General features: G+C 39.3%; 3 protein-coding genes across 5 annotated transcripts in view; all 3 read left to right on the top strand.

Moving 5' to 3' along the window:
• Window positions 1-15052, top strand: part of LOC140380978 (SHC-transforming protein 1-like) — a 170981-nt gene that overhangs the window by 84355 nt on the left and 71574 nt on the right. The gene's annotated exons all lie outside the window — the stretch shown is intronic.
• On the top strand, window positions 672-12203 carry cops2 (COP9 signalosome subunit 2). Its single transcript, XM_072464981.1, has 13 exons — window positions 672-847; window positions 1314-1427; window positions 1497-1574; window positions 2130-2255; window positions 2676-2765; window positions 2865-2942; window positions 4983-5157; window positions 5598-5776; window positions 6480-6532; window positions 6914-7011; window positions 7092-7174; window positions 8737-8795; window positions 11644-12203. Exons 1-13 carry the CDS (start codon window positions 794-796, stop codon window positions 11786-11788), a joined length of 1332 nt encoding a protein of 443 aa, XP_072321082.1. The 5' UTR covers window positions 672-793; the 3' UTR covers window positions 11789-12203.
• Window positions 13518-15052, top strand: part of secisbp2l (SECIS binding protein 2-like) — a 39022-nt gene continuing 37487 nt past the window's right edge. For 2 of the 3 annotated variants that reach the window (XM_072464971.1, XM_072464970.1), the window contains exon 1: window positions 13518-13759. In XM_072464971.1, coding sequence (XP_072321072.1) covers window positions 13739-13759 — 21 coding nt within the window. In that variant the 5' untranslated portion in view covers window positions 13518-13738. The remainder of the gene's footprint in view (window positions 13760-15052) is intronic. The other variant, XM_072464969.1, reaches the window with a different exon arrangement.

A 15052-nucleotide genomic window follows, 5' to 3' on the forward strand; every position in this document is an offset into this window, starting at 1 on the left:
TCACAATATTTTCCATTGGAATGTTGTGACTTTCTACAGTCATAAGATGGTTGCAATTGCCACGGCAACAGTCCATGGTATGTATTCCAATAAGCTTGGCCAAAACCCACTTAACATTGTCCTGATTTATTGGGTAACAGTTAAAGTGCAACAGTGAGTTGTGTTTTACAAGGACTGACTGTTGCAAAGTGAGGATGAATGAAACTGTCTTCCTGAAGTTAAAACAAAAAAGTTGAATACATTTTATAAAAATCAAACAAGTGCAAAGGTCAAAGGTCAGGTTGTCAAAATCTCGAACTTTATAGAGAATCTTATCTCTTTTTTTGGGCACGACTACTTTAGTTATTGACTGTTAATCTTATGGCTTAAACCACTTCAACCAAGGCAATAAATGAGTAAACAGGTGCTGAGTGGAGGACAGGCAGAAGGATGAATGAATAAAGACTTTGCGCGGTTCTCCTGCGGTCCTGTGTGGGTCCTGTGTGGGTCCTGTGTGGTCCTGTGTGGGTCCTGTGTGGGTCCTGTGTGGGTCCTGTGTGGGTCCTTTGAGTCCTGTGTGGGTCCTGTGTGGGTCCTGTGCGGGTCCTGTGCGAGTCCTGTGCGGGTCCTGTGCGGGTCCTGTGCGGGTCCTGTGTGAGTTGTGTGAGGCGGTACAGCAGCGCCATCTGTTGGCCTCACAGTGCCATGGCCCGCGGCGCTGCTCCACAGTGACACACCGCCTCTCCATCGGTGCACAACACAGACCAGGCCGGCTACTGACTGCCTTTGAAACCAGGACATAACAGCCGCCAAAATGTCGGACATGGAGGACGATTTCATGTGCGACGATGAAGAAGATTATGACCTGGTACTTATGACTTTAAATCATAGTTTTTTTCTTTAAACCGAATCGTTTTAGTGACAGGAGCTAACGTGCTAGCCGCTGTGTGGTTAGCGTGTTGGCTAATGTTAGAGCTGGGCAAATGGAAGTCAACATTAGCATGTGAGCTGGTTAACGGTGCACAAAGGCCACAGATCAACCACGTAATGTAAAACAAATATCAATAACAACGGTATTTGCATGGTGATGTGTGTATAACTGAAGATAAATAACTTAAATTACAGTTCGTAAGGGCAAAGCAGCCGGCTAGCTAGTCATGCTTATGCTAACGTTAGCAGGCTAAAGTCTTGCATGGGGAGAGTAATTTGAAGGAATTTTTGCTCGTCTGTAAACTGTACTTGCAAACTGCTTAGATGGTGTGGGACAGAACTTCTTCTGCATGTTCCAGCTCATGCATGTGTACATCGTCTCATACATGTGTGCTTTATTGAAGGAATACTCAGAGGACAGTAACTCAGAGCCAAATGTCGACCTGGAGAACCAGTATTACAACTCCAAAGCCCTGAAGGAAGATGACCCCAAAGCAGCACTCAGCAGTTTCCAGAAGGTGGGGTGGTGCTCCTTTTAAATGATCACATATAATCAAGATTTATACTAATGACTTTTGCTACGGTAGGTTTTGGATTTGGAAGGAGAGAAAGGAGAGTGGGGATTCAAAGCACTGAAACAGATGATTAAAATCAACTTCAAGTTGGTATGTGTCATCAAATATTGCAATAGCAATCAACACTTTCAATTTAAATGTACTATCGTTTGAATCTTGAAAAGTCCTGAGAATGTTGCATATAACAAGAAGCTGAAACCTATTAATAACAATATTCTATAAAAATGGTTCAACAGTGCATCAAGAATGTTATAAAATGTGCCTGTAAATGTCTTGGTTGAGTTTCAAGTATTGCAGAAAGCCTGAAATTAATCACAAAAATGGCAGACATTTTACTTTATTCCCCTTTTTGTTAGATTATACTAAGCATTTCTGTCTCTTTTTAGAGGCTTTTTTAACAGTTAGTATCATGAACTATATACTCAATATTGTAAATGTGCATATTTTCAAAACAATTGTGATATGATACATTTTAAAAAATATATTTCCCACCGCTATAAAATACTGAACCCATAGCATTTATTCAAAGATCTGCTTAAGTGTGTTATACCAGTTGTGACCCAGCAGTTTTTGTGGTTGTTCCATTGCTTGAACGTTTCATTTTGGCATTGTTTTTTGCAAATACATATCTATGGACGTTTGCAGACCAATTTTCCTGAGATGATGAACAGGTACAAGCAGCTGCTCACATACATCAGGAGTGCGGTCACACGGAACTATTCAGAGAAATCTATCAACTCCATACTGGACTACATCTCTACCTCCAAACAGGTAAAATCACTTTTACGTTTTATTTCATGGTTTGAATTTTATAATGTCTGTATTATTTCATGGTCAAATTGCTAAGGATTCTTCTTCTTCAGTTTGGGTTTGTAGATTAGTCACTGATGTTGGTTTATCTCTCACATGAGGCGGGTATATGGAGGATGTATACATAGAAAGACAAGCAGTCATTTGGTGTCATGTTTATTTTCTGGGAGTATTTGGCCAACTAACTATAGAACAGCTTTGTATGAATAAAAGCTCAAACATTATGAGACGTTCTGGGCCAAATAGTAACAATACTGAAAACATGTAGTTTAGAGCCGATATTCAGTAAATCTGTCTGGATCTGCGCCTCTGTCTGTTTCTTTTTCTTTTAATGGGGAGTAAACGTCTAGTAAACATTCATTATTCAATGTTTCTCTCCAGATGGACCTACTGCAGGAGTTTTATGAAACGACATTGGAGGCTTTAAAAGATGCAAAGAATGACAGACTATGGTTTAAGACTAACACAAAGGTACAGTGTTTTGTTTTGAAATTATTATTCTTTTTTAGTTGAAAAAAATCTGTTTACAACTGTTTGAAGGTTTATATTTTGCTACTCTTGCCTTCACAGTTGGGAAAATTGTATCTGGAGCGGGAAGAATATGGAAAACTACAAAAGATTCTTAGACAACTTCATCAGTCATGCCAAGTAAGTCCCTGGTTTATATTATTAGGCCCGAGCGCCACAAGCTGGCGAGAGGCCTATTAATCTCGTAAGGCCGTGCGAGGCACGGCTGCGAAAGTGCGCACGAAATCGAGCGCGTAGCGCTCGCCCACTTCCAAACACTCACTAACACACTCCTTCACTCATGCACGCCCCGTGCATACTAATTAGTAGCAGGAAAATGGAACATTACCGTTGTAATGTTCCATTGTAATGTTGTATATCCCCATATAAAGCACTCATTTGCGCTAAGTACCTCACAAATACGTTCCCCATCTCTTGCATGTTCCGTGCATATAAGCATGTAATGCAAAAATTGAACATTATTACTGTATAGAGGGCCAAAAACACAAAGTGGGCGGAGCTCACTCAAAATTAACGAAAGTACCCGTCAGTGACCAGGGACCCACACCATGAGGTAGGAAAGCGCGAGCGCTTTCCGAAAATGTATAGTTTATGATATTTGAAAAATGGGAAACATTGTTTTCGCATCGGAATTATTCTTTCTTCTTCTTCTTCTCGGGACCAACCCCCCTATTTTTCACCCAGTGAACATTGACGAAAAGTCACAAAAATTTGCACACCTCTAAAAATCGTGCCTCTCTACATTCTGGCTATTTCCTTTTTCTAAAATTAAAAAAATTGGCGCGTCAGCGCCCCCAAATGTACCAAAAATGCATTGAGAGATGGGAAATGACCCAAAAAAAATCTGATCGTAGAATCATGAAATTTGGCGCAGAGGTAGATGGTGACAAGAGAAGTAAAAAATATTATTACGGCAACGCCGTCCGCCCAACCAAATGTCGGCCATATTGCTTCAAAAATGGCTAAACATGACTTTGGAGTTTTTCCAAACTTTTACGAACTCCTCCCAGGGCGTTGGCCCTAAAAAGCTGAAATTTTGTGAAAATGCTACTGAGGAGTGGGACATCAAAAGTTATCCAAATTACATTGATACCTCTCACGGTCTCTGTGCGGCAAAGCCGCAAACTGTAGCAAGAATTTCAGAAATCTCCCAAATTTTACATTTCTGCCGTTTGCGCAGATAAAGTCCGAATTGCGTCAAATTAGAATCAGTTGTTAAACTCTTTGCCCTAAACCTACTTGAGGTGAAATAAATTAATTTGGAGCCACAGCGCCCCCTACAGATTTTATATGGAGGTTAAATTTTTAGTTTTGCGAAATTATATGAAATTTGACACACAACTCAATTTTAGAATCCCCATCAAAAAAGTCAATGAGACCCATGTCATAATTGTTATGGCGTTGCCGTAACGATGACCGAAACCTTCCATGTTATTCCAATGGGGAAATCGCCAGAACATGTTTACACTTTAGACTTTCACAAACTCCTCTTAGGGCGTTAGACATATTAACCTGAAATTTGGTGAGACTCATCTTCAGGACCATCAAAAGTTAAACACATTTTTATTCAAAGAGTCACGGTGTCTGTGCGGCAAAGCCGCACATTTTGCCAAGAATTCAAAATAAAATTGCTTTTTGATGTAAAACAAAGGGGAGAAGATGTGACAGCGTCACAGATTCAGCAGTAGGCGTAATAAAAGGACAATTGGGGCGCGTTAGCCACGCCCCCTCCTCTTGCGGCGTGGCGGCGGCGTGGCGAGGGCCGATCATTGCCGCTTGCGGCTATATTTTCATATTATTTTTATAACTCCATCAGTAGTTTGACTTCTAATGGTGTTTATTTACATATGTTACTAGTTGTGAGGAATTTCCATTTCTAGATTAGTTTACTAAAAAGTGATCCGTTAATTAACTGTTGAATGAAATCCTACAGAATTAAGGGCAAATTAACTTGTCAAACTACTGTTTCCTAAAATATACAACTCTTTAATTGTCTTAAATAGGACACTTTTTGATTATGGTTCATCACAGCTGGTTTTATGTCAAATCTACGCAACATCAAGTCGAACGGTTAACTATCGTAGTTTTGGCCCTGTTAAAAATCAGACAACTCTTCTTTTCAGCGTGTTATATTATGTTGCCTTTTTACGTTCCCTTTAGACAGATGATGGGGAGGACGACTTGAAGAAAGGCACGCAGCTGCTGGAGATCTACGCTTTGGAAATCCAGATGTACACAGCACAAAAAAACAACAAGAAACTGAAAGCTTTGTACGAGCAGTCACTTCACATCAAGTCAGCCATTCCTCATCCGCTTATTATGGGAGTTATTAGAGGTAAATATGGCTTTAAATATACTTCACCGCAATGTGAGCGAGGTGTAGACAATATTGACAGTAATGATAATTGGATTTAGTTTGTACTATCTATCACATTGTGGTAAACTTGCTCACTTCTCATCACACAAAGCTGAAGGGACAAAAGTGCTGATTGCTTGGAAGGTTATATTGCTAGTTTATGTCTTTTCCCACAGGTTTATACTGGAACTGTGGAGTAACATTTCACTTTTTGCTACTAATCAAAAGGGACTGATTAAGGTTTAAATAAAGTTACGTCAATAGATTTATGATCATACAACAAACAAAAGTAAACAAAGCCTTTAATACCCATCTTAATTTAGACTATGGGGGGGGCACTGTAGTCTCCTCTATTAATGGGACACACAGCAATATTTTGTCCACCTTTAGTAACTTTCGAATAATGCTTTTGACTCAAGAGTGCGGAGGCAAGATGCATCTGCGAGAGGGAGAGTTCGAGAAAGCGCACACGGACTTCTTTGAGGCCTTTAAAAACTACGACGAGTCCGGGAGCCCGCGCAGGACGACGTGTCTGAAGTACTTGGTGCTCGCCAACATGCTCATGAAGTCGGGGATCAACCCTTTCGATTCTCAAGAGGTATGGATGGGGCCACACGTGCTATCTCACGACTCAGCGACGCTCAGAATTGCTTACTGTTTAATTTAAGTTGTTTTTGTCGTAGAAAAGAAAGGCACGTGCGTTGTAACCAAAAACATATTGCTTCTGTTTCTTCGTTCATTCGCTGCTCGTCTGTTTTCAAACTCAGGGCATGCGTTTTGATTTAAGCTGTACATTCCTTCTCTGCCAATATTCTCACAGGTTTACACTGAGACTGAATGTTGGATTCATTTTTATAAAGTTATGGTTGGCGGTAATGCAGTTATAATGTATACAGAAGCAACCCTTGTTGGCTCTGCGTATCAAAAAAGCACTGATTACATATTCAATGCAGTTACTTCTGTACATTTATTAATACAATACCACAAGAGTTAAGGATGTTTTTTATTACCAATTTTTGTTCAGCTTGTCAATTTAATGGGAAACACTGTACTTTATCAATTCAGTTTTAAATTCATTTGTAGACCTGTGTGGCAACTACGGTAATTATAGTTATGGTAACATGTAATTATATTTATTCAAAAAGACTACATGTATTCTTGCACTCACATTGTCTGTTTCTGTCTTTTTAACAGTTGCTATATTTATGTTTTCACTCTACCCGTCACAGCCCTTGCAAATGCTGTTGCTCAGAAATGTGTAATGCTTTAATTCGTATTTGATTTCTATGTTCTTTTCATAGGCCAAACCGTACAAAAACGACCCTGAAATTCTAGCTATGACAAATCTAGTAAGGTAAGCACAGGTTTTAATGTATTTTTATTGCCTACATAACTGGCAGTAGGTATTCAAGCATTGAATATTCAGAAATGGGCAAAAATCAAACCATTTATGCGCCGTCAATTTGCAGTCTTGCTCTGTTTTGTGGAGTGCATCAACCTGGAAGCAAATTTTAGATAATTTGTACTTTTGCACTTCCTGATTGAACTGTCTGATAAAAAAGAAAAAAACAATCCTCATAAAAGCTGAGCATGCATACCCAAAACGACTTAAACAATGGTATTTACGCTAATGTCTTATATTTTTAGACATTTCGCAACAACCAGCATGAGGTTTCTTCTGCGTCTTAAGAGACAATGTTCAGTTTGAAATGACCTCTGTTTCTCTTTCTCGCAGCGCTTACCAGAACAATGACATTACTGAATTTGAGAAAATCTTGAAAACGAATCACAGCAACATAATGGACGATCCCTTCATCCGAGAGCACATAGAGGGTGAGCGTGACACGTGCCGTTTAAAAGAGTCACATCAGGGACACTGCTGATAGTAACTCGTTTTGTTTTTTGTTTTACAGAGCTGCTGCGAAACATTAGGACTCAAGTACTTATCAAACTCATCAAGCCTTACACAAGAATACACATCCCTTTCATTTCAAAGGTAAGCGCAGTAAAAAAAGAAAAAAAAGGTTATCATGAGCAGTGTATTACTCTTTTTAAGTGCAGGACTTCTCTAAACTTTTTACACAAAGTACCAGCTAAGTAAATATTTGGCCCTTCGATTTCTAGTAGATCTAAAGCAGGTGTTAAACAGGACTATTCCAGAGCTAAGATGGGGCTTAAACATGTATAAAATAGGACTACACAATTGCTTTACTGGTTCTAAACAAGGACAAACTGAACACGACAAAAATGTGGATTAAAATGACTCTTTGTGTTTGTACTGCAAAAGGAATCCGCGTGCCACAGTTTGAGAACCGGTGCTTCAGGGGGTTTTATGAGCTCTCTATTCACAACAGCAGAAAAGAAAAGGCGTGTAGTTAGTTATATTGACAGTTGGGTGTGGATTATGAGTTAAATTTGCAGTTTTGCCCATCAATGCGCTGTCCACTAGTCGTTTTCTGTGTAAATATGTGTAATTGCGGGATCTCATGGGCTCATCAGTGCACTTGGGACAGATATGTGGTCAAATCCTACTTTATTGGTTTGAACGCTTTTGCCAACACCACATCTCTAAGTCATATAATCGGTCTTTAGTTGACTTTTAGTTTAATTTCTTCAGCCTTTCAAATGTTGCTAGTCACAAAGGAAAGATAAAAGCTGAGAGCGTTGTGAGCAAAATACAAATACATCACACTGTCCTGATTCTGCAGCTCGAATCCAAATGCAAAATGATTTCAAGTCATCCCTACACTACTGCTTTTAGCCATCCAGATTATAGGAAATTATAATAAATAGACACTATTTTGTTTGCATGTATTTTCAGTCAGATTTAATAAGTAAAGTTGTGTCAAAATCAAACCAGGGCACCAAAGATTCACACCCCTAACGAGGCTTTTTCCCCCTGACGCATATTTCCCACTGCACTTTAATCAATGAATGAGTTTTTGTTGAAAATCTTTGCTACATTTATAGCACAGCTTCACAATGATCTCGCAGTCATTCCCGTATGTGTTTTGATAACGTGCTTAAGACACTCCCGCTCGATTGCTCGGGGCCTGATCATGCGGATGACACACACACACACACACACACACACACACAGACACACACACAGACACACAGACACACACGCCATGACCTCACCACATGCAAACTTTACCTCCACTATAATTATCTAAAGACTTGTCGGTACCAAAACCTTCTTCACTCAAAACATATTTACTGACAATTAGAATTTCTAATTGTCAGTAAATATGTTTGGGTCTTTTTAATCAAGAAGTTTACAGTCAAACCTCTGTAGAAACTTGTCTATTTTATGTGTTCAACGTCACTGATTACAAGTCTGCATTGTTTATGTTCAGGAAATTATTATTAAAAATAGCCATTTTGTTTTTTTGTTTTTCATATAGACAAAAAACAAATGTTCCCGATCAATATGAAGGAAAAATCGATTTTACTTTGTTTGGCTGGCAGAATATGACCTTAAATCTGATGCTTTTTAGGATTGTTTGTTGAAAATCGTTGACTTGTCAGTTGTAAAATGTGTTTTTTGTCTTTCAGGAGCTGAACATTGATGTTTGTGACGTGGAGAGTTTGCTGGTGCAGTGTATCTTGGATAAGTAAGTCATGTTTGTGTTTCTGATAATGCAGGCGACGTTACTGGAAACACTCTTAGTTCCTCATAGTTAAGTTTTAGCCTTGAACGAAAGCGCAACTTGACACCAGCATATCAGACAAAATTTGTTCTGTATTAATCCTTGTGTGAAAATAGCAAAACTTGTAGTAATAATGCACCTTATGGCTTAATATATTCATTGTTTCAGCCACAGACTTTTCTTACATGTAGATTAAGATAAGATAAACCTTTAATATCCACACAATGGGAAATTTTGTTGTTACAATGCAGTAGAACAGGAGGAAAGGACAGATTATAGGAAGTTTAAAAAAAAAACACTCTTAATAGAACTCTTGGGAAATAAAATAAAATAGATAAATAAAAAGATAAAGATAATAATAATAAAATAATGATAATAGAATAAAATATAGCCGCAAGCGGCAACGATCGGCCCTCGCCACGCCGCCGCCACGCAGCAAGAGGAGGGGGCGCTAACGCACCCCAATTGTCCTTTTATTACATCTACTGCTGAATCTGTGACGCTGTCACATCTTCTCCCCTTTGTTTTACCATCAAAAAGCAATTCTATTTTGAATTCTTGGCAAAATGTGCGGCTTTGCCGCACAGACACCGTGACTCTTTGAATAAAAATGTGAATAACTTTTGATGGTCCACACCTGAAGATGAGTCTCGCCAAATGAATTCATTTCACTTCAAGTAGGTTTAGGGCAAAGAGTTTAACAACTGATTCTAATTTGACGCAATTCGGACTTTATCTGCGCAAACGGCAGAAATGTTAGATTTGGGAGATTTCTGAAATTCTAGCTAAAGTTTGCGGCTTCGCCGCACAGAGACCGTGACAGGTATCAATGTAATTTGAATAACTTTTGATGTCCCACTCCTCAGTACCATTTTCACCAAATTTCAGCTTTTTAGAGCCAACGCCCTGGCAGGAGTTCGTAAAAGTACGACGTTTGGAAAAACTCCCGAGTCATGCTTAGCCATTTTTGAAGCAATATGGCCGACATTTGGTTGGGCGGACGGCGTTGCCGTAATATTTTTTACATCTCTTGTCACCATCTACCTCTGCGCCAAATTTCATGATTCTACGATCAGATTTTTTTTGGGTCATTTCCCATCTCTCTATGCATTTTTGGTACATTTGGGGGCGCTGACGCGCCAATTTTTTTATTTTAGAAAAGGGAAATAGCCAGAATGTAGAGAGGCACGATTTTTAGAGGTGTGCAAATTTTTGTGACTTTTCGTCAATGTTCACTGGGTGAAAAATAGGGGGGTTGGGCCCGAGAAGAAAGAAAGAAGAAGAAGAAGAAGAAGAAAGAATAATATTCCGATGCGAAAACAATGTTTCCCATTTTTCAAATATCATAAACTATACATTTTCGGAAAGCGCTCGCGCTTTCCTACCTCATGGTGTGGGTCCCTGGTCACTGATGGGTACTTTCGTTAATTTTGAGTGGGCTCCGCCCACTTTGTGTTTTTGGCCCTCTATACAGTAATAATGTTCAATTTTTGCATTACATGCTTATATGCACGGAACATGCAAGAGATGGGGAACGTATTCGTGAGCTACTTAGCGCAAATGAGTGCGCGGTCGTCATCCCAATGTAAAGTGCTCGTTTAGTGCGCACTTTTGCGCGGGCTTCGCCCATTTACAACGGTAATGTTCCATTTTCCTACTACTAATTAGTATGCACGGGGCGTGCATGAGTGAAGGAGTGCGTTAGTGAGTGTTTGGAAGTGGGCGAGCGCTTCGCGCTCGATTTCGTGCGCACTTTCGCAGCCGTGCTTCGCACGGCCTTACGAGATTAATAGGCCTCTCGCCAGCTTGTGGCGCTCGGGCCTAATAAAGTGTAGTATTGATGAAATTCTACAATCAGTATTTTTTGACATTTGTATTTAACAAAGCCGCTGTCTTTATCATTAAGGGCTTTTCTTATGTGTATTACAGTCTGTTTAGTCCAGATAATGATTATGATAAGCAAAAGACTATTATGATTCATTTAATAATCAACAATAGTCACAGTAGCGTTTACTTAGATTAACTGTTGCTGCTCTAATTTTACAGTTTTAGTAAATAACGTACCGGTAATCCAAAACTGTAAAACATGATTTATAGTCCCAACTGCATATTTCTTCTTAATTTATTTACTCCTATACCGGTGCATATTTAACATTTAGCCTTTTTGGTGATTTAATTGTCAAAGGAGGAGCTTGAATTGGAAATAATTTGTCTCATTTTGATGTAAAAGGCACATATCCTGCATAATTTGTATCATTGATGGCCTTCAAAAACCTGCTCTTGAACATCTCTCCTTTGGCATTTCATGTTTTATAACTTAAAATAATGTCACAAACGACTTTCTTCCAGAAAGTTTCTTCAGAAGTTCCCTCACCAGGATTTGGTTTTAGCACTCCCTCTACTGGTTGCAAAGGAAATTACCATGGGGAGAAAAACAAAAGCTAGATTGCCCCCGATACACTAATGTAGCACACAGTTGGTAATGAGCGTAATTATGGTCTTAAAAACAGCACTGTAGACTTTCCAATCTCTACTGTCACAAATCTGAGAAATTTGAAGCTGGCTCGGAGCAAAGAGGATTAATTAAATAAACAGGAATTAAACTATATACAGCTCCAGGTATGTTGTATTTAGGGAACATTGTTACAACATGGTTAAAAGTTAAAAAACAGGCTTTGCATAATATGTGTCGTTGATTATTGACTTCTAAGTTACTGTACACGATTAGGAAGCTCAGTTGGGTAGCTCTGTCTGTTTTTGTATCTGATGTTACTTGTAGCCTGTATTTAAGTGTTGCGTTCTTACCTTCCAGCACCATTCACGGCAGAATCGATCAGGTCAACCAACTCCTCGAGCTGGACTACCAGAAGAGAGGAGGCGCGCGCTACACAGCTTTAGACAAATGGACAAATCAGCTGAACTCTCTCAACCAAGCCATTGTTAGCAAGCTGACATGATCGACGGCATGTACAAAAAAAAAGATTTGAAGAAAACACAACCAGGAACCCACCCAGAGGACGGCGCGTTTGAATACATCCGATAAAATACGCTACTTCACGTAAATCCCCTCTCAGAGAAACGGCGCACAGGTTTTGGGAACGAACACCAACGCGAAGAAGACGACTCGGGAGCCTCTGAAACATGTTTTGTCGCGACGAGAGGAAGTCACCGGCACTTATTTTTGTTTTTCATGATCTTTTCAGATTGGCCGATCCGTCATGTGCTGCACACGAATGCTTCAAATGTTAAAGATGTGTATTAACATGTACACAGTATTTTCATTTATACTGTTGCCTGTTGGTAATAAACCGAATCCTCTCAGCACTCAAAATCACATGGTCAAAAGGTCATTAAAGTTGAGTTTTAATTTGTTTTTGTCCATTTTTGATTGAATGAAATCACAAATGCTCAAAGTAATGTAATATGTACCAAGCTACGTCTAATTTCTCATCGTTTAGCATTTTGTCTGCAATTTGAGCGTCCAACTATGCTTGAAACGAAATTAAAGTGATTATACCTTGCGTTGGCAGCTTCAGTGGATAATTGTACTTTTTTGAGAAGGTTTTCTAACTTGAGAAATCTGTATCTGCTTTGTTCTTCTACAAACAAACAACTTGCCTGCATTGACTGCGCTGATGCACCACAGCTCATACTTTGTAAATTGGGGTTTAAAATGACAAAAATCTGTTTTTTATAGGAGCGTGATCAAAACTGTTCCTGAAACTGTTAAAGTACAGCGTAACGCTGTAGCGCTCGTACATTACTTGATTACACATTTGGAAGCGGTTTGTATTTTAGTACATTATTAGCCATGTGACTTCTTTTACTTTAGTATTGTTTTCACAAAGACAGTGGAACGGAACCACTTTCAGACCGTACCATGCTGGGCTAAAGCTTGGTTTACAAAGTAATAACAAGTAGGCCTCTTTTGGTCGACCAGCTTGTTTTCTGTAACAAAGCTTCTATAACAGACCATGTGACAAAATAAATCGTAATTAAAGGATTTGTGTCGGATACTAAATGGAAATTGCCACTCTAGTTCTTGCTCATTACAATTCAACATGATAATTTCTATCAAATGTTATCAAAACGCTTTCACGTGGTTAAATTCATGTGATGGAGATGACGTTTCTTGTTAAAAATTAGATGCCTTTTAGTGAGGCTTTTTGTATTTAATTATCAAAAAAAAATATGAACTGTCAATATAATGGATGATAAAGATATAAAATTAAATTGACAGAATAAGATAAGATAAGATATTCCTTTATTGTCCCACATGGGGAAATTTCAGCCTTGATCTTTCCTTTTAAAGAGTTAAACAAACGTTTATGTTTAATTTACAGGAGTAGTTTGTACACTAGAAGACTGGAGGAAATGTACTTTACAACCCCACTCAGGAAGTAAGTAAATTATATGCATCCCAAGTTTCTAGTGTTTATTTATTAGAATCAGAATACAACTGCGTTCATTGAAGATGAGGAAACACCGTTGCAACGAGATCACTGGCTGATTAAAGTTGATTTAATATGTCCCCTTAAAATTGTAATCACTATGGCAACGGTCCTACTTTTTCATCAGTCCACTCCAAGTCAATACATCCACGAAAACGACACCAAAAACCCTTCGCGTAATGACGTCTTGCGGACTGCTGTGGTTTGGTCCTCGGCGGCTTCTGTTCCAGGTGACTCCCATTTCTTCATAGTGACAGCGCGGATCGTGCAGAGCGCTGCCTCACCGAGCGCCACCAAAGCGGACACAGTTAGCGGTCCACACGGCGGCAGGGCACCAGGGCGTCGATCCCTCCGCGCCTTTGTCATTATTAAAATCTAAAAAAATGACAGAATTACACAAAACAACCTCCTGACATCGCGGTCAAATGCTTATCCGCCGCGGCGTCGCTGATTGACATGGACGCAGGTGACAATAAGGTAATCTCACATTTTTTTGTTGTTTTTGCTGTAGCTTTACCTTGCATAATACTGGTGTGAGTAACTGGTTATCGCGTGGTGCTGGTGCTGCTTAAATCGCCCTTTTAATACTTTGATTCAACGCGTTTGAAGTGTCAAACGCTAAAACAAGCCATGCAAACACACGATCGGTTTTGTGTTTTGAAGCTAACGTTATCCGCTAACAGCAAACGCAGCTTAAAATGGAAAGATTGGACATTTTTGCTCATTTTATGTCGCAGAAGCTTCATTTTTATTCCCCAGTCATTATACGTTTATTTTAATGTCTGGTTTCAATCTGCAGTTTGACGTGCGCTTAATAAATGTCAATGTTTTATGTTAGCTTGTATTGCTACGTGAAACTAGCTGTCACCAATGGACCCTGCTGCTGCTTGTCATTTGATTTAAGATGTGGGGCTAAACCGTGTGTTTATGAATTGTAAGATGTTTTGTGTTGAAATGCATTGTGTGCGCGGGAAAGGGATTATGATCAGTGTGTGTGTGTGCACGTCAGGGTAATGTCAACAGAGACTACGGGCATGTTTTGCAAAGTTGCTGCTGCTGGACAGGCTTGTTCTGCTGCATGTGTGGCATTCCTCTCCGGTGTTATGCGGAAAGTGGAGTTAGGTGAGTTTACGGTTTCTGGCCAGGAACAGGGGCATTTCCAGATGGTGTTACTTGACTTGAGAACGATGAGTGTTGGGGAAAGAAACGTAATCGTCAAGCACGTCAAAGCAGTTTTCGTTTGTTGCCATGTGTTTAATCCTTCGATCTTGTCGCAACCTGAATTTGTCCTAATTGGGATGAATGAAGCTCTCCTGCTGTCTGTTAGGGCTGTCCAAAGTATCAGAAATCGGACACTAATTGGCACCAAAACTAGTATTGAATCTATATACTCTAATAATTAATCATCTTGGCTTTTGACATCCCTTTGTTTTAAATCTATATCTGTCCTTTAGACGATTGATCAGTCGATGGATCTTAGTTGACCAAACATTTTCTTAGTGAACCAATTATATTATTGAGATTATAAGGATTTTTATGCAGAAAGAGGAAGGTTTACAGGGAGTTACCAGGGGATTTTGAGTTGACATGGTGGTCTAATCTGTCTTTTTTACTCGTGTAGATGCAGTTATTATTACTACGAGTTGTAGCTCCTCCTAGCAAGCTCCTAATGAGAACCAGTGCCCTTCTGTTCCCCCTTTTAGTTGTTTAATCATTGCACAAGGCAAGTCATTAGTCTGAGAATGATTGAAAGAATTATTAAATGGCCAT

Source organism: Eucyclogobius newberryi, unplaced genomic scaffold, assembly GCF_026437365.1.
Source record: "Eucyclogobius newberryi isolate DKJ021-1_F unplaced genomic scaffold, fEucNew1.0.hap1 SCAF_5, whole genome shotgun sequence".
Classification (NCBI taxonomy): Eukaryota; Metazoa; Chordata; class Actinopteri; order Gobiiformes; family Gobiidae; genus Eucyclogobius; species Eucyclogobius newberryi.

What these genes read in the sequence shown, in the direction of transcription:
- cops2 (XM_072464981.1), top strand. Translation starts at nt 794, where the DNA reads ATGTCGGACATGGAGGACGATTTCATGTGCGACGATGAAGAAGATTAT. An exon ending in GCTATGACAAATCTAGTAAG is followed by an intron (nt 6,533 to 6,913) that starts GTAAGCACAGGT and finishes TCTTTCTCGCAG; the next exon opens with CGCTTACCAGAACAATGACA. An exon ending in ACATCCCTTTCATTTCAAAG is followed by an intron (nt 7,175 to 8,736) that starts GTAAGCGCAGTA and finishes TTTGTCTTTCAG; the next exon opens with GAGCTGAACATTGATGTTTG.